The sequence below is a fragment of the Galeopterus variegatus genome, unplaced genomic scaffold, assembly GCF_000696425.1.
Source record: "Galeopterus variegatus unplaced genomic scaffold, G_variegatus-3.0.2 Scaffold1114, whole genome shotgun sequence".
Lineage (NCBI taxonomy): Eukaryota > Metazoa > Chordata > Mammalia > Dermoptera > Cynocephalidae > Galeopterus > Galeopterus variegatus.
Genome location: NW_007727225.1, coordinates 19,136 through 39,177, shown reverse-complemented (window position 1 = coordinate 39,177; position 20,042 = coordinate 19,136). Strand labels below are relative to the sequence as shown.

Here is a 20,042-nt window from a genome sequence, read left to right as displayed (position 1 = left end):
TTTGTACACGAACGCTCAGATCAGTGTCACCTACACTAGCCAAAGAGTCAAACCACACAAATCGCAAAGAATCTTGGTTTGGCAAGTATTAGAGTGAAAAACACACACACACACACACACACACACACACACGGATTTCCTAGAAGAATGAAGAGTACTGTATATATTTACTATATATAAATAGTATCAATTTCATGTATCCTTCTGCAACTAGATATTTTACTGCACACACACACACACACACACACACACACACACACACACACACACACACACACACGGATTTCCTAGTCCATTTTCAAGTTACCAAAATATCCACTAGACTTAAATCCTGTATCCTACTTTCAACCTCCTTATGTTCAGAAAGTGTCTTTAAGATTCAGATCACAATTCTCTCAAATTTTTCAACCACTTCAAAGTTCTCCCTTCTTTCATTTGTTTCCCTTTCTTAAAGACAAAGAACAGTGAAAAGAAAGAATATGAACTGTAAAGCTGATGTTTTCAGTCCTGGTTCCAGTTCTGTCCCTATATTTCCACGTGAACTTGATAAAAACCCCTTCTAGTTCTCACGATGGTCATAAAAAGTATCTATATTTTCCAAACCCCAACATTTCCACTATACTCTTGATCCAAAACCCATTATAATCAATTCTAGGATTTAAGCTAGCCTTAAAAACAAATAATAGTTAATATGTACCAATCATTACATGTCAAGCAGTGCAAAATTCTTTGCATATATTAACACATTTAATCCTCACAACAGCCTTAGATGACAGAAATTATTATTGTGTCCATTATAAACAGGTGGAAACTGAGTCAGTGAAATCTTAGCCAGATTTTCAACTCAGGAATGCTTGACTTGAAGTCCATGCTTTTAAAGTTTATGCATACTACCTCATGCAGACATTTCTACTTGGGTAATGCTTGATTTCTAAACTACCATTCCATATCTCCACCCTTTCTATGATATACTTCTTCGAAGAGCAGTAGATTACTCCCTTATCACATTCATATCCTTAATCCCTTTTAATTTGAATTATAGCCACTAGTAAATAATCTTATGGCAACTGCTAGATTGAACAGCCACTTCTGATTTTAATCCTATTTACTTGATTGCTCAGTCTTTATTTTATCCACAATACGAATGTGCACTATTTAAAATTTAATTTCAATATTTTAATCTTCTTGCTCTCTTACACCTGGGAAATGTTTCAACTTTGCATTCTCATTTTTCACGCTCCTAGTTTAGATTCACAATTATATATTACTTAGATTAACAGTCTCCTACCTGTTAATCCTAGTCTCCATTTTCATTTTTCCAACACATCCTGAAGCCACAATTGGTTTCTTAAAACTAAAGTGGTCATTTTTATTGAACTGCTTAAAAAAAGATGATGGATCCTTCACAGCAATGGTTCCTAAACCATTTTTTGGTTAGACACTCCTTCAATAATCTGATGAAAACCAAACACCTAAAACTTTATATTATCATGAGATGGCTACAGATATTCTGAAGCTCATCTTCTGATCCTAAAGGAGTCTAAGAATTCTAGTATAAAATAAAATCTTGTCTCATATTTCTTTCTGACATCATTGACGTTCATGTTTCCCTAATCACCCTATGTGTCACCATAAACTAAATATCTGTCACTCTCAAAAGATTACATATACTTTATCACATTTGCTCATGCTGTGTTTTTGGCCCATAAAACTCTCCCAATTTCTCCTTTTGATTATGCTTTAATACCACACTAACTCTATTACATATTTCAGTTTGCCTCCAACTAGAGCTACTCATGTTTGCTGCGTCCAAAATATCATAAGCTTTATGAGAACAGAAACCTTGTTATTCTCCTGAGTCCCTGCAGTGCCCAGCAGTGTTAAAATGACCGCTGATTAATGCAATGAACTAAGGATGCCGCCAAGGTGATGGCGAATTCTCCTAGGGATGAGATGACTGTGGCAATGACTTAAGAAGGGTACTAGAAAAACCAAGAGAGAAAGTGGGGCAAATAGTAAAAGGGGGGTGGGAGCAGAGTAGGGGAATGATACCACTTTTTAAATTAAAATCCAGATCAACAGAAAAAAATATATACAAACTAAAAGGGAATATAGGTATGAAGTTAGGAAAAATTCAGAAAAAAAAAAGGTCAAGAAAATGATCTAAATGACTGTCTATTATGTACCTAATGCTTTCTTGGTGTATCTTTAGAGTTGCTAGTAAAAATCTTCTGTACAATTTTTACCTTGTTGGACAGAGGGAAGTGGAATAGCCAGGTATCATATGCCTCCTACTAAGACAGAAGACTTTGGAGCTAACTTCAGTTTACATTAAAAATGCAGTGGATAGAGGAACAAGTTTACATGACACTACAAGGAAACAGCCAAGCCTATATACACTGTAGAACTTTTAAAAAACATAACTAGGTTTCCTCAGTCAATGGAACTAAGGTTGGGAGTAGATGGAGAGGATGCTACAGATTGAAAGAGACTTAGGAGACATAACAACCAAATGTTATGTGTGGCCCTCGATAGGATCCCATTTTGAACAAATCAACTCTTAAACAGTTTTGAGACAATTGGGGAAATTTTAATATGGGTTTGGGTATTCAATGATATTAAGGAATCACTGTCAATTCTGGTAAGTGTGATAATATTTTAAGAAAATTTAATTATTTTGGAGATATTATGGTACCATTTGAGATAACATGTCATGATGCCAAGGATTTTCTTTAAAATATAATTAAAACAAAAGAATAAGATAAAACAAGTGTGGGCACTACTAAACTAAGATGAGGGGTATGTGGGATTCACTATTTAACATATGACGACTGAAATCTTTGATAATAAGTTTTAAAACATTACCATGTGAATGATCCATTCAAATGTAACAAAGAAAAAAACCCCAAAGCTTTCAGAAATCATTTAACAATAAGTTTACTTGCTAATTTTATGCAACACCAACAAATAGAAAAGAAAAGGTAAATTCAATTTAACAGCTAAACATATCAGCAGAATTATACCAAGATAGATTTAAATGACATGAAAAAAGCATTAAAATACTGCTCAACGGCTATAAAGTATTTTTTTTGAGAACACTACTAATAACTGCTAAAATTGAGCATCTAAGGAATTACAAACTTTTTTCTACAGCAGTAATTCTCAATTCTCGCAACACAGTAATAAAACCATCTTGGGATCTTTAAAAATACATGAATGTCTGGAATCTACTCCCAGTGGTTATAAGTCTGGGGTAGAGCCTGGTGATTTCAATGTGCAGTGAAAATTTGAGAAATACTGTTCTGTAAGGGCTACATAGTTACCTTCATAAATAAATGTTATATCTGTTTGCAATGATCAATATTTTAACTTCAACAGATTTCCTATAAAGTTTGCCTTGCCTTTCTATTAAGATCATACAATGAAAATGGCTGATAGTTACTTTATTCGACCTTAAAATACATAGAAAGCTTTAAAGTATTCTTTGTACACATTATCTGCTATAATTTTTTAAATGAAAACAACATGATCTTGAAAAATTACTTCCAGCAATTTTTCTAAAAGTGATCCACCCCTTAATAAATTAACTACACTTCTTAACATGATAAAATGATCATTATAATGATGTCTCAATTTATAATCTCAAGGATTTTTGATCACCTTTTTCTTTGAGATAGAATATTTGAATGACTAATAGTCTGCCAGGTTTGTGATTATGTATTCAGATGTCAGATTTCTAACTAATTACAAAGCACGCAACAGTCTCCCTTCTTTGAATAATTTCTGAGACACTGTAATCCCTAGCACTAAAGAAAAGTAGCAGAGAAGCCAGATATAAATGCTAGTCTTAAAAAACTACTGTGCAAAATAAGTTAATTAAAATTTAAAATACTGATTCTAAAGTAATTAAATTCAGGTCAGGTGGTCAGATACAATATAAAAATTATACAAGGTAAAGTGAGCCTCCCCAAATATTTAACAAGAAAGAATCAGCTTATGTTTGTGTTCTTACCAAATCTTTGAAATAAAGAAATACTCTTATCAATTATTTCATTTTGAAACAGTACTGTTTGAGGAAGACTGAGCAAGAACTGAATCCAATCAATACCAGCTTGGTTGTAATTTCAAGTCACTGGATTAAATATCATTCAAGGCAAAGAAACAAAGAAAAACTTCAGTTACCATTCCAAAAGGTATGACCTCACCAATGCAACATAGGATGTTACTATAAAGGGTGTTTCAAGACCACATTAAAAGGCAAAATAGTAAGTGGTTCACTCTTAAGATCATAATATCCACCAAATATGTAAGGAAAAAAAAAAAAAAAAAAAAAAAAAAAAAAAAAAAAAAAAAAAAAAAAAAAAAAAAAAAAAAAAAAAAAAAAAAAAAAACCTATCCCCTGCAAATGAATACTTTTGGATTGAGACGAATTATTTAAAACAATTTTTTTAAATGCTTTTCCAAAAACTGGCTAGTCTAAAATATGTGAATTGAGTGTCAGCTCATACCAGATATCAACATAATATCCGCAGTAGTATAAGAATTATTGTACATCCCAATAGAAAGAATGCAGACAACCAATTCAGAAAATTTTAAATAACAAGCATTTAAAAACTGCACACTAATCAGATACTTTCCTATCAAATTAATATCCTATTAAATTAAAAAATAATACTCAGTGCTGGTAGGGGAAAAAGTATAACAGCCAGCCTCATACACCATTTGTGTTAGTTTAAATTATTATCACCTTTCTAGGAAGAAAATTGTAATAATTATCAATAGCCTTTAACTTTTTCTTTGACCCAGTAATTCCAGTTCTAGGCATCTAGTCTAAGGAAATACTGACAGGGAAACTAATTATGTTATGTAAGAGGGTGTTTTAATAAAAAGTATGGGAGTAGACTAAATGTCTACTTTTTTTTTTTTGTCTTTTTCCGTGTCCGGCAACGGATCGCAACCCTCAGTGTTGCTCCCGTACCAGACCGGGACCGGCAACAGGATCGCAACCCTCGGTGTTGCCCCCGCGCCTCGCTCAGCCAGTGAGTGGGAACCGGTCTGTATGTGGGACCCGAACCCTCGGCGGGAGCGCCACCGCGCTTCCCAAGCGGCGCACTAGCGCAGTGCGCCACCAGGCAGGCCCTAAATGTCTACTTTCAAAGGTATGATATATCCATTAGCATGTTATGCAAGGTATTAAAATTATCATTTTTTTCAAAAAAATTTATAAGTAATATGACAATTATAATAAAACATAACACAAAAACTGCAAATAGTGTTACTTGTGTTTACAGAGAAAAAAACAGAATCCATCAAAATATGTTTTTATCTCTTGTGAACAATCAAAACCAGAGAGCCCATTATTTAATTTTTAAAACTTGTAACTCACCTACTTTCAAAAACTATTTGAGGATACTTAAAATAAAAAGCCTAATTATAACAAGATTAATTATCTTAAAACCATTAAAACAGGTAAAAGATGAAGTCACTTAGGAAAGGAAGATGAATTCACCATATTTTCATTACAAAACATTTTCCTTTTTTATCAGGCAGAGATACAGAAACAAAAATACACTACACTAAAAAATTCAACCAGCTGGAAGACACTAGACCAATTTATTAAGAACAGCAACTTACTTATATGCTTTTAATGCAAAAATGTAGAACACTAAAAAAATGAATAAAACCAAACAGTAATATAGTTGTGCTAGGGCTTCATAATCTTTTATGAAATAGATGTTATGAAATCATATGGAAAATGGTGATGAATTTCCTAGAAGAATCCAGGTGACTTCTAACTATGCCTATACCCAGGATCCAAACACATCTAAGTATAAGATGGGCAAACATACATTGATTGCTCCTTAGGGTCCAAGGAAGTGATTGCTGTTGTTTATGTTTGATGCTAGCTAGAGTAATTCTATCATTAAATTGTTTCTTTAATAATTTACATGTAAATTTTTAAACTTCTCAGAAACTATATGTAAAATCTTGATGCTATCATCTACTTTATTTGGCTATTTTAAAAATTAAATAATGTATCTGCCACATGCCTAGCAGAATGCCTAGGACCTAGAAGCTACTCAATAAATGTTGATTCTCTTCTGTTCAATAAGATAACACAATTTCCATCAGTAAAGAGTTTAACAATCTATAATGTATAGTAATAATTAAAGCAAGGGCCATGTATCACTTATTATTGTCTCACTCTTGACTTTGCCTGTAAAAATTATATGCTATGAAATAGTCTTACTAACTAGCAAGCCAAACTGGAATTAAGGCTTAAATTAGACCCACGCAGCAATAGAGATTCTGTCAGGAAACAGTGATAGCAACCTAAAGCATCTATTATAGTCACGATAAACAGCAATGGCTTGTGCTAGAGATTATCAGAAAATGAGAATAAAAGGTTAGTTTAGTTTGAAGTCACCAGAATTAATTTCAAATATCAGCTGCATCTCTTGTGTATTAGTCTCTCTCTTCACATTTGTATCACTTACACATTACATACTTAGAACTGAATAGCAAGACTGTTATACATCCATAGTAAATAAACATTTCCAGGAATTACTTCATTATAATACTTTTTCTTTTTTTAATGATGGACATAAGCTAAACTGTATGAGTTAGTTTTTCAACCATCAATCTTGGGTTCTGTATGTATAGCAACCTTGATTTAAAAGATAATACTACAAACACCAGAAATAAGGAAACAATGTCACAAACACATCAAATAATAGGAAACTGTTAAAATTCCATATTAACTTATAAATCGCTTCACTCATTTACAAAATAACATTTTCTCTTGTTTTTCCTTCATCTCAACTCCATCAACTATTAGTTGTACATTTTTCACATTGTAATTTTATTAGGTGGCTCAAATCCATTGTAAAACAAGGTGAAAAATAAGTGATTAAGACAAAATGCAAATAAACAGCAAAATAAATTTTATAGAAAATTTCTCCTAGTTTAAGTTATTTTGTAAAAGAGGGGCTATAATATGCTTCGAAAAAACCTGTATGCCATTTCCATTACATATCTTTTGTCTATTAACATTTCACTGTTTCTATGCAGTGCTAAATTAGAACAATCAGATTAGCCCTCAATAATAACCATAAGGACCTTAGACCTAAACTTAGACATAAACGGTATGACATCAAGTTTCAAGTGTAAATATTTTATTAAGAAATCAAAAGTATTTGTTCCTTAGAGCTTTTTGTTTTTTGTTTTGGGAGACAGATGTGGGAAAAAAGGTGAGGGTGGGGAAAGCAACAAAACTAATATAATTTTAATTACACTTATGAAGAATACTTTAGGTTTTTCTCCTAACATTAACATACCTTCTCACCTGAGAAAACAAAACTCATAAAACATAACATAATTTGTTAAGGTCTAAAATGGGGGAGTCATTATACTTACTGGAGTTTAACAGGCACTTTCCCATTAGGCAAAATGGGAGAAAAGTGATATAGACAAGAAAAATCATACCTAAGAGGGATGTCTCCTTGGCAAATGCTGCAGCAATAGCTGGGTCCAATGCAGGCTGTCCATCCCCAGATGGAAGATCAGGTCGAGTATAATCCCTACTTTTATCATTGTTGTATTTCACATTCAAATTCACCAGTTTGGAAAAGTCAATCCTTAGGGTACAGCAAGCATTATAAATATTCTGACCATCGAGGGCCTATAAAAGTAAATACAGTTAAGTATATAACAAATCTTAAGGAATGAAAATTAAGCATGATTTTGACAGTAAGCCCACACATAAAATCATACTTCGCCTGTTCCAGCTGTACATGTATTGTTTTCAACCAAACACGATTTCCTTTAAATAGAAAATACTACTTAAATCTAAAATACAACCAGTTAAGCATCCTAGCTAATACTTTTAATTTTAAAAAACTGCAAATAGCTTAATTAAAAAATAATAATAATAAGGGTCACAAATGTAGTCAGTCCTATCAAAGTAGTACCACAGTAGTCTGCATAATGAAGTGAATTTTATTATACATATTTTTATTGCTGGTTGGCAGCATCTACGTTAATACTAAGAGTAAAGGACTGCTAACAAAATTACTAAATCCACAATAAGCAGTTTTTTGGCAGCTGAGTTTTTCCCAATAGATACTGAGGTAGACTGCCAAATTATCCACAATAAATACGCCAATTATTAGAAAGCCTTCTAGAAACCTATGACATTTTCCCTTTTAACTTTTTGAAGATGCACAAGTATACCTAAGGTATAAGAGCTAGAGAAACAAGCAAAGATGTGAATTAAAACTGTTAGCAACAGAGGAGAGGAACAGGACCTAAGGATGCATGAAAAACAGGAATCCAGGCATTTTCAGTAGTTCGTTGAGGTAAGGTGACCCACACATAAGGTAGGGAGGAAAATCAAGTTAAAATATTTATGCAAGCTCACTATCAAGCTCATGTATTTGCAAAATCCTAGGTAAGAAACTAGTCATTGTGGTTCAGCAAGTTTGCAGGAAAAAAATTCCAATTGTGCCTACTTACAGTGAAAGTAAGCAAAAACAATAAGGAAAATATGTTCATGGCTAAAATATGATAATCAATACACAGGAAAGATGTTAGAAACAGAATGCATAGTTAAAACAGCACAATGAACACTGCATATGAGTTGAAAATATGAAAAGCCACAATAAAACTATCACTGTTTTATCTCAACGTTTACTTGTATTTACATAACTTTTTCAAAGAGATCGTTGGGAATTAGATTTAACAAATGCTCAGGGAAACCTTAAGCTCCAAATTCTATAAGTATCTATTTTCTAATTTTTAGCAACTTACAAAAAACTATCAAAATCAAGAACATAAAATTAGGTTTATAATACTAGTGAAATACTTTGGACCAGTTATTTACCAATATAAAACCACCTCATACTACTAGATCATGCAGGATTTTCCTAAAGCATCCTACAACCACTGGTTAAATCATAAATCCTCCGTTCACATCAATGTGGAATACACAGATTGTAAATGCTAAAAAGGGTAAGTAGAATTAAGCAGATATCAAGGAAAATCTTTGCCCAAGAAAACAGTTAAAGATAATTCTTACTAGGTCTCTCAAAGAATCTGCATAAAGCAGTGAGTCCTATGTAAGAAGGAATGAATGGCATGATCTTACTGTTGCAAATATTTTACTTCCTGTTTATGTTTACTATTAGTAACGGATGAAATACAATGTCTTGGAAGGAATCAATAATGAAAAACAACACATCTGTACGCTAAAATAAAATGACCATATATGCAAGGACTTTCAAGACATCATAATACCATCCAGTGTCAACAAGTTATTCCTAATAAAAAGAGGTAATGCTAATAAAAAGATGTTTCTAAAAACAAAAAACAAAAAAAAGAGCTGCTTCCTCCTGTGTGTTTATAATTTAAAGGCTACATAAAACATAATTTTTAAAAGCCCAGATGAAAAGGAGATAATATCAGATGTCTCACTATTAATAAGACTAGGATATTTTTATGTATCAAATAATTCTATCCCTCAAGGGGAAAACAAACCTAAGGATACTGGAGATGGGGGGAGGGGTTAGAGAGGGATAAGTTGGGTAAAGGGCATAAAGAAAAATCTCAATTTGTAATAACAGTACGTTTATGATAAATAATAAAAAAATTTTTTAAAGTAAACCAATAAAAAAATTTTTTTAGTATGCATGTTATGGATGTTAACTTTATTAGTTAAACTATGTTAGGATGCAACGTCATTATTTGTTCTGTGTATGTGACCTGTCATGGTTTCATAATGCAGAACACTAAAATACTTCACTGTTAAAAAAAAAAAAAAAAAAAAGACTTATCATTTAATAATTAAATACGTAGTCTTTCGAAAGAATTCTATTCCTCAAAAATATAAAAGCTGAACTAGAAAGCCAAGAAAAAGCTTCATTTGCCCAATACACTGCTTGCCAATAAACAAGGTTTTCTAAAAGGTATCAGGGTGTTTAATAAATGTGAGGATCATGTAAAACATTTACTTTTTATTGATAATCAGGGTTGTTACTATGACTTCTGATTATCACCCTAAGTGTCAATGCTCAATAAATGTAGCTGAGAAAAAGCAACATGTTACCCTCTCTTATATAACTTATAGTTCAACAGAAAATACAGACATTTAACAAATAATTATAAATTTGATGTGTGGTAGTGAGAACTAAGTAAAGAAGGGAACTAATCTACTCAAAAAGGTACGGAAACCTCAGAAGAGACTTCTAAACTCATACTTGAGGTGGATTCAAGTGCAGTGGTGTGTTTGCAACTAATATATCACAACCAGTTAGAGATTTCTTTGTGGCTTCTCCACTCCTACTGCCCCAGCTGACTTGCCTTAGTAGACAGATAGATAGACAGATAGATAGACAGACAGATAAAATAAATAAAATGATACTTAAAAGAGGAAGCTAAGCAGAAGCTGGGCATTAAAAAATAAAGAGAAAAAAACAGTATTAGTAAATGGAATAAAAAGTTGTAAGCCTAAGAGATCAGAGAAAACACAGCGTATGCAAGCTATTTAAAGAAATCCAATATGAGGTTACTTCAAAAAGTTTGTGGAAAATGAAATTGTAAGATAATACAAATCTTTCCATGAACTTTTTGAAGACCCCCCAAATAGCTGAAGAAGTAGGAGAGGAGACTGGAGAGGCAAGCTGAGGACTGATTTAGAGTCTGGTAAGCCATGTTAAGGACTATGAACTCTACCCTAAGAACAAAAGTCAGTTACTGAAGGGCACTGAGAAAGAAAGTAATATGCCTTTTAGTTAAAATCATTCTTAGTACTCTGTAGAAAAATAATGGAGGTTGGTGAAGATGTCAAAGTTGTGAGTTTAGGCATATGAAGTAAAGATTTGATAGAGGATGATGACTTAGGCCAGTACTACTCAAACTGCATTTTTCATGGACCAGCAGCTCAGATCACTCTGCATGAAGATAAAAAGTCTGTCAGAATTTATATCAATATTAACACTAAGCATACTGTAGTTAGAAATATGCTGATTTGTAGAGTTTGATGCAAGCTCCTTCTAGAGTTAGAGACCAGCATTTTTAGTAACACCAAGTTAGACTAGGATGGTAGCAGAGTTCGAGACAAAAGGACAAATTCGACAAAAATGTAAAAGCTAGAATCAATATTTGGTGGCAGGCTGGAAGGAAAAGAAACAATTCGATGTTTTCTGGCTTGTTAATGTGACTGAAGTTGGTACCCTGTGCTTTATTGACTCCAGAAACTGGAATTGGACTGAACACACTAAATTTGAAGGTAGCCCACAGGGTTTCCTAGTCTGGGTCTCAGGAAAGGTCTGAGCTAGACAAAGTGATGTGAACACTGTCGGAATCACAGAGGTGTAACTGAGCTGTGGGAGCAGGTGAGGTCTCCCAGGAGGAAGGGAAGAAATATGACAAGGAAAACCAGCCAGAGAAGCAGGAAAAATCTACATGAGACATGTTAGAGACAAGATGACAAGATTTTAAGAAAGAGAGTGGTACACAGTGTCAGATGTTATCTAGAGTTTAAGTAAGATAAGGACTGAGTAATAATGTTGGGATTTAGCTACTCTATTGATTGCTGGTGACACTGGGAAGAGCAATTTGGGTAAAAAGGGCTGAAACCAAATATAAGAGACATGAGGTATAAACAGCCAACAAAGCTTATTAAAGAAGTCTGGTTATAAATAAAGAGGGAGAGGAGAGTCAGGGTGATGGAAAGATATCTGGAGTTGTAGAAGGAGAGGTATATGGAGTTGAGGGAAATTCATTTAGAATGGGAGAGGCTTGAACACACTGAAACTGTAGTGAGAAGCAGCCAATACAGAGAAAAATGAGAGAAAGAGGAGATGACAGTGAAAAGTATCCTGGAAGGCAGGAGAGGATGCAATTTAGTGTTGACAGTCTTAGATACAGAATCACTCCACCTTTTATTAGAAGAGAAAGATAGGTGTGGGTACTGGTAAATTTTGCAGGAAAAGCTAATGGAGTTTCCATCTGCATTTTTTCTGCAAATAAGTGAGAGTGAGGAGAGACATGGTGGAAGGGAAAATTCCTATCTGATACAGGCGTTATGAAAAACAGGAGAACATGATGACTGAAGAAATGTGAAGAGACTTTTCAAGCAGAGTGAGTGAGTGTAAACATTCAAACTCCTTTAGTTTGATGCTTATTATCTGCACACAGAAGATTGGTTAAATGAAAATCTCAAACACTTAACATTACTGAGGTACTATCTTTTATGATGAGATTAAATATAACTATGATTACTTCAGACAATATACACATATAAGCTATTTTTCCTATAATAAATATTGGCCAAAGGCAGTATAATTTCTAACCAAATCCCATTTCACTGGTCTTTTTCCAAATACATTTCCTTTGGATCAGAAAAGAGCAAAAAAAATCTCACATCAAGAAAAATGTACACTATATTTATAAAAATACCATAAAAACCATGGCTTCTAAATTGTCTCCTACTGATAAAACCTCATACCACATTGATTTGGACAACTCAATAAATATACATCCAAAGTTGAGGTACCAAGGCATATAAAGGAGGATAATTATTTTTAGAAAGAAAGACTAATTGTTAACCTATAGCTAAAACAAAAGCACAAGTGAGATTATAAAACCTGAGAACCAGTGAGAAGCAACATACAGATGCTCTTTGACTTATGACAGGTTATAAAACCAATGAAAGTTGAAAATATCTTAAGTCAAAAATGCATTTAATACACCTAAGCTACCAAACATCATAGCTTAGCCTAGTCTGTCTTAGATGTGCTCAGAACACATACATTAGCCTACAGTCGGGCAAAATCATCTAACACAAAGCTTATTTTATACTAAAGTGTTGAATATCTCATGTAATTTACCAAATACTGTACTAAAGAACAGTTTCAACTGAATGGATTTTGCTTTTGCAACATCATAAAATTAAAAAATCTTAAACTGAACCAATGTTAAGTCAGGAACCATCTGTACTGGAGAGAAAGACGACCTGATAGATAGCCTGAAAAAAATGTCTACCTTATAGTGTGCATTATGATGAGTACTTCACCTCTTTAAATCTCATGATCCCCTTGTAACAGAGAGAAAAATAACCTGCTCTGTTTCTAACATTGAGTAGTAATCAGAAAAAATGAGATAACAGCACTTGGTAAAGTACTACATTTATGCTATTATTACTAGTATAGCCTTTCTGCTACCTAAAGCTATTTTTGCTCCCCAAATGAGATTCTGAGGATGGAAATGCAATGAAACAATAAATAATCAAAAATGGTCTGGGTTCCATACAAGTAATCTTGACCTGGAGGAAGCATTAGAGACCATAATTATAACTGTAATAATGGTTTAATAACAGAATAATAATAATGAGATAATGTGGTACAAGTTAAAGAGACAGAGCAAAGATAGATTTAAGTAAGATGCACAAAGAGAAGATTAAGACATTTGAAAGCAAAGACGTAGTACGTAGTTTTCAATGGTACCCATGACGTAAGAAAATTTTACTTCTTAGTCTCTTACCTTCCATATATAACAATGACAAAAAAAAAAATGATTTGAATAAAAAGTAGATTAGGAACCTATTTAGAAAACCTGCCTTTAAAATAACCTTTAAAAAGAATATAAGATAGTCTTAAAAAAACTGAGAAGCCTATCACCACATCTGAGCCATATCTGTATTGATTTACTCATATTTCAGCCAAACTATTTTGAAACTAAATTAATTACTCTGAAATGGCCACTAGACTTAAAAGCTATCACAGCTGTGCATCAACAATACAATCCTGCTACCTTCTCAAGACCACAGAACTTTTGCACCTAAATTCAACAAAAATGTAAAATAATATAGATATGATTATTCTTAAATATTAATATTTCTTTTTCAAGATAAATACTAAGTTTCCTATTATTATCTCAATGATACCAGTTTCAATCATCTATAATGCTATGTGGTACTGCTAAGTTACGTCAGGATTAATAACGTTAGCAATATTGATTATACAGTGAAAAAATATCACCATCTCAAAAGAAACTCTAGACTTACTAGTTTTGCTTGTTGAGCATTTACTGGATCACCATACTGGAGCAAAGCTTGAAACTGGTTATTTTTTGTAAATGTGATTATCTTCAATACAGCACCAAACTTAGAAAATATCTGTTAAAACATTAAAATCAAAACATTGTTTATGTACTCTATTATTATTTTTCCAATTATAGGTAAGTATGCAAATTTAATTAAACTTACTTGGTGAAGAACATCAAGTGTTACAGGGTAGTACATATTGTCAATAATTATTCTAAGTACTGGACTCTGGGCTGGAGTCACTGCACTCTCACTAACTGTGGTGCCACTAAGAGGAGTATTTGCTGTCTGCACTGCTGTCACGGCCTGAAGAACTGCTTGAGCACGCTGAAAATAAAAATATATATAATTTAGAAACACACCCATTATTTCATTTATACTTTGCTACATGTTACACCATTAGTTCATTTGTTGTCTAGACAAATGAACTAAACATAGATTAAACAAAATCTAACATTAACTTAAAGATTTCTGAGCACTTGCCATGAGCCACATATTGTCCGTTTATAATTCAAGTATTCTATTAGTATTTATGTACTTCAAACAAGTTATCTAGGCTTTGGGACCAATGCTGAACAAGTAAAGATAGGTGATGTAATTTATTCTCAAAAGAACAAGATGTAATTTGATCAAAAAATATTTTAAAACAAAACTTTTAGAGAACAATAAAACTTTAACATTACTCACCCCATAAAATAGGTACATGACAAATCTCAACAAGGGGATTATTAGATTATCCAAAAGAACTCCCACAAAGCTTATCATTTCTAATACAATCTTAAAAGACTAATACTTGGATACAAATAAGTCTTTTTTTATACTATGTACTGCTAATTTCTGACACCAAAATTTTTAGAACAGAAATTGCTGTGTACTTTAGTATAAAATCACAAAACTTTCAGGAATACTTCAAGATATAATATAAAGAATATTTCCCACACATTGTATGGTATCTAATACACCATCAACTGTAAAATGCACTATTATTTTATCTATGACTAGTAAGATTTTGCCAATTAAACTGTGAAAGATCAACTACTGTTAAGACATATCTAAATTTCTGAGCTTTTACAATGTGAAAAGATATACATATAGAAATGAATACAGTATTTTTAGAAAATCTGTCCATCATATCATGTTAAATGCTCCAAATACTGCTTTTATTATTATTATGCCTTTCTATTATTATTGTGACAGATTACCTAATTAAGAAATAATTTCTACCTTATCTGGTGTCAGAAAGCCCATTTAAAGGCAAATAGTTGTTAACTATAACAAATACCTCTACATTGCTTTATAGTTTGAAAAACCTATATTAGCAGATGAAAAGAAACATAAACAGAGCATAGTGATGAATAAAATGGAAGGAGAACACAAACGAATTAGGACACACGAGAATAAACAAGAATGATCATTTTACTGAAATACTATATAACCAGAGATCATACCCAAAGAGCCGACATACTCATTTAGATAAAACCCATTGTCTAACTGCTAATTATATAATAATTTGACCTATAAATGTATATATTAGTTGGAGTGACTATATTACTATGTGAAGAACAGAGGTAAAAATAGATTTCTAGAGCAACATTTAGCTATTTAAATGTTTGAATATATTTAAATAAACCATTTTAAGTCGCTCATTGTATATTGCCTCGTTAGTGAACACGTTTCTTACATATATTTATCTACAGTAACAAGCAAGGAATATCACAACTTAGAAAAACACTAACAACTGCTGTTTCAAATAATGAAATGTCTTTTTAAAACAGGAATCGCACAATCATGGTATACAATCCAAGTGGTACAAAAACATAGAAGTTTGGGCCGGCCCGGTGGCGCACTGGACAGTGCGCCACTTGGGAGTGCGGCGGCGCTCCCGCCGAGGGTTCGGATCCCATGTGGAGACTGGTTCCCGCTCACTGGCTGAGCGCGGTGCGGGTGCAACACCGAGGGTTGCGATCCTGTTGCCGGTCCCCTGTACAGGCGCGACACCGAGGGTTGCGATCCCGTTACCGATCAGTAAAAAAGACAAAAAGGAAAAAAAAAAAACATAGAAGTTTCCCATGTGACTGTCACCCAGTCTGCTTTCCCCTACCAACCCCTCACCAATATTGATCTTGGGTATCCTTCCAGAGATATCATCTACCTATATAAGCATATATGTATGTATATATTCCATACATTGTTCCCCCATACTATTCATTATTCTCTATCTTCCTTTTTTAGTTTAACAATTATGTTCTCTCCTTATTAGTAAATGACTTAATTCATGTTTTTTTAATTCATGAAGCACAGTTGGCTTGGCAACCTACATTTTAATTAAACCTACCAAAATATTATATAAACTCAGAAAAAGACACAAATCGTACATGTACAGAGCTCAATAAAATATCACAAACTGAATCTCTTTGAAATGACTACCAAGATTTAAAAAAAAAAAAAAAAAAAAAATTATCACACCCCAGAAGCCATACTCATGCTTCCTCCCAGTTATATAACCAAAATCATATCATGTATGTTCTACTTTGGTCTGACTTCTTTCAATAAACATAGTTTTATAATGTACACCCATGTTTTGCAGGTATCTGTAACTTGTTCATTCTTACTGCTCCATAGTATTTCACTGAATGAATACACCAGAACACATTCTACTGCTGCTGCACATTTGGATTATTTCCAGCTTTGAGCTATTACATATAGTGTTCAAGAAACTTTCTAAAATAGTTCTACCAGCTTACATACCCATCACATATATGAGAGTTCAAGCTTCTCTACATTGTCACCAACACTTGGTATTATTTGTCTTTTTAATTTTAGCCAATCTAGTATGTGAATGGTAGTAACTCACCATGACTTTAATTTACATTAAAGGCCCTCAATCCAAACCTAACCCCACTCTCTGTGGCTCAGGGGATGGCTTTCTGAGGAAAGAAATAGCTAAAAGGGGACATCAAGATATTTAGCAACTGTCCATGTGAAGTGTGGGGTGGAAAGGTGGGTGCAAAGGAAGGCAGACTATAATACTACACATATATGTAAGAGCACAGTGATACAGTGGCAGCTAAAAACTGAAATCAAGTGAAAACATCAGGTTAGAGGATCTACCATTACTTTTGGGACAATAGTCCTGCTTTCTCAGGGTGAGGTAGGGCCTACACCGATGCTGTGGGTCTGCAAATGGGTGCTCAGCACCCCCACCCCACAAAGTCAAGTCGCCAACTCTGTCCCCATAGATTTTACTCCATCGACTGCCACCTGTACCTGGATACACCGAGTCCCTGTTCAGCACATCCACAGGTTAGAGGATCTGCCATTACTTTCGGAACAGAAACACAGGCAAATAGGGAAGAAGTAGCTATAAGATAGAAATAGTAGCCATCTCAGGGCCTTTATCCTAAGCACGAAAAGGACCTGCTGCAGAGTAGTAACTTAGCTAGATCTGTGCATTTTAGAAAGATACATACTTGGTTGAACTAGGAAAAAGAATTCAAGAGGGATAAGTACACAAATGGATTAGTAAGAGAGCTACTGTAGCAATATAGCCAAGAGGTGACTGAGCAATAGAAGTAGAGAGAGAGATGGAGAAAACTAGGCAGAAAATTCGGGACAGTGAATTGATAGGACTTGGCGATTGAATGGAGGATTCTTGTGGAAGAATGCATGGTTAAAACACATATTCATTTGCCTCTCTTCTATGAAATTCTATTAAAATGCCTATAAGTGTATATAAAATGGAATAAACACAAACACCAAAGAGAGAAAAGGTCATCATTTGCTGAGAATAATTTTATTTAATTCCTGGAATACAGAAAATGAATAAAACCAAATGGACAGAAGACACAGTGAACACAGAGCAAGCAGGGGTTACACTGGTAACAGCAAGGAACCAGATTAGAAATTAGCAGGTTCACAGGAAGGAGGAGAAAACAAAAGGATTAATGGAAAGTTGAGCTAATGAAAATGAACCTACAGCCTAAATCCTCTTCTCACCCTCTTTTGACCAACGTTGTCCCCTCACCATTAAAAAAATGACAAAAAAAAAAAAAAAATTCTAAAGGGAGTTTTGTTGGCCCAGAATAAAGGTTTCTTTGGTATTTGGGACTGTGGGGGTACTAGTTTAGTATCCAGCTATTATTTCATCCTAAAGGAAAGCATGCAAGTCCAATAAAACCTAATTATCCATTCTGAAATATAAGCAGACAATGAAGGGGGGTGAGGAGGGAGACTGAGAACAAGATAAACATGAAAGCTAACACTGAAGAAAACAAGTAATTCAGAGCACAGTGAGGTATTTTAAAAATACTATAATTAGAATCCTCGAAGAACTATAAAGTCATGAGACATGACCAACTACAATGTAAAAAGGATGATCAAAGATTGAAGGATGTTTGAAAATTAAAAATACGAATGCAAAAAAAAGAATTTTTTAACAGAAGGAACTCTGCACTGATTGTTCCCTTTGTCTGGAATAAGCCAGAGTGGAATAAGTGGCTTATTCCCTAACCACTTTGATGCTCATTATTCAAATGTCCCTTCCGAATGGGGCTTTCACTGGTCATCCTCTAAAATTTTAAGTCCCCCTCCCCCACATACATCTATCTATAGACTTCCTATATCTTTATTTACACATTCCTTTCATTTGAATCTTTTAAAATAAGAATTTATTCATGAATTACTTTATAAGAATACTAATAAATAAATTAAAATTAGGATATCAAATGCCATTTTACGAGGATATCATGCGAAGTGAAAAATAAGCCAGGCAAGAGAAATGAATACCACATAACCTCACTTACATGTGGAATCTAAAAAAGTCAAACTCATAGAAGTAGAAAGTAGAACGGTAGTTATCAGAGCTTGGCAGGATGGGGGTGGGATGGACAAGGAAAGGGCAGATGTTGGTCAAAGGATACAAAGTCAGACAAGAGAAATAGGTTCTGGTGATCAACTGCACAGCATAGTGACCACAGTTAATAGTGTATTATATCTTTCAAAATAGCTACAAGAATGGATTTTAAATGTCACCACAAAAAAATAAGTGTTTGAAGTGATGGATATATCAGCCTGATTTGATCATTCCACAATGTATACAAATATCAAAACATTACATACCCCATAAATATATACAATTATTATCTGTCAATTTAAAATTTAAAATAAATACTAAAATAGACAAATGCAAAAAAAAAAATCTAAGTTCAAAGAATAGAGAATAGACATTTTCTTTTGGGATACTTCTTTATGATAAATTCTTGCAAGCAATAAAGAAACAAAAAATTTATTATCAAATTAAAAAAAAACAAAAATAGCTGAAATTATAGCCCTATCTTTTAGGCAAAAGGTTTCACAAGCTTATTTAAATATCAAAATAATTTCAATCGCTTTTTACAAAATGACAAAAATCTATCAGGAATTATTTCCCATTAAATTTTTGATAAGACAAAGAGCCAGATACATTTTATATTTCATTGAAATAGAAACATATAATTAGCTCGAAAACTTTTTTTTTTTTTTTTTAAAAAGATGACCAGTAAGGGGATCATAACCCTTGACTTGGTGTGGTCAGCACCACGCTCAGCCAGTGAGCGAACCGGCCATCCCTATATGGGATCCGAACCCGGGGCCTTGGTGCCATCAACACCACACTCTCCCGAGTGAGCCACAGGCCGGCCCTCGAAAACTATTTTAAAAGAACTTAAGATTTTAGAGCATTAAGGCAATCCTACATATTTAGGTATAAAAACATCCTTACACTATTTTTAACATATTAACTTAAAATAACATCTTCTACATTTCATTTTTAAAACATCAGTACATTCATATATTCTCCATTCTTAGATTTTTTTTCCTAGGAAAATCACTAACACATCTTCAAAAGGAATTTTTCCATAAGAAATTAAGACCTATTAAAAAGTCAAGCAACAGGGCTGGCCCC

At 33.4% G+C, this 20,042-nt stretch overlaps 1 protein-coding gene across 4 annotated transcripts in view; it reads right to left on the bottom strand.

Moving 5' to 3' along the window:
- Nucleotides 1–20,042, bottom strand: part of PTBP2 (polypyrimidine tract binding protein 2) — a 50,649-nt gene that overhangs the window by 17,845 nt on the left and 12,762 nt on the right. For all 4 annotated transcript variants that reach the window (XM_008574894.1, XM_008574895.1, XM_008574896.1 and 1 more), the window contains exons 4-6: nucleotides 14,264–14,428; nucleotides 14,063–14,173; nucleotides 7,486–7,681 (exon numbers count right to left, since the gene is read on the bottom strand). In XM_008574894.1, coding sequence (XP_008573116.1) covers nucleotides 7,486–7,681; nucleotides 14,063–14,173; nucleotides 14,264–14,428 — 472 coding nt within the window. The remainder of the gene's footprint in view (nucleotides 1–7,485; nucleotides 7,682–14,062; nucleotides 14,174–14,263; nucleotides 14,429–20,042) is intronic.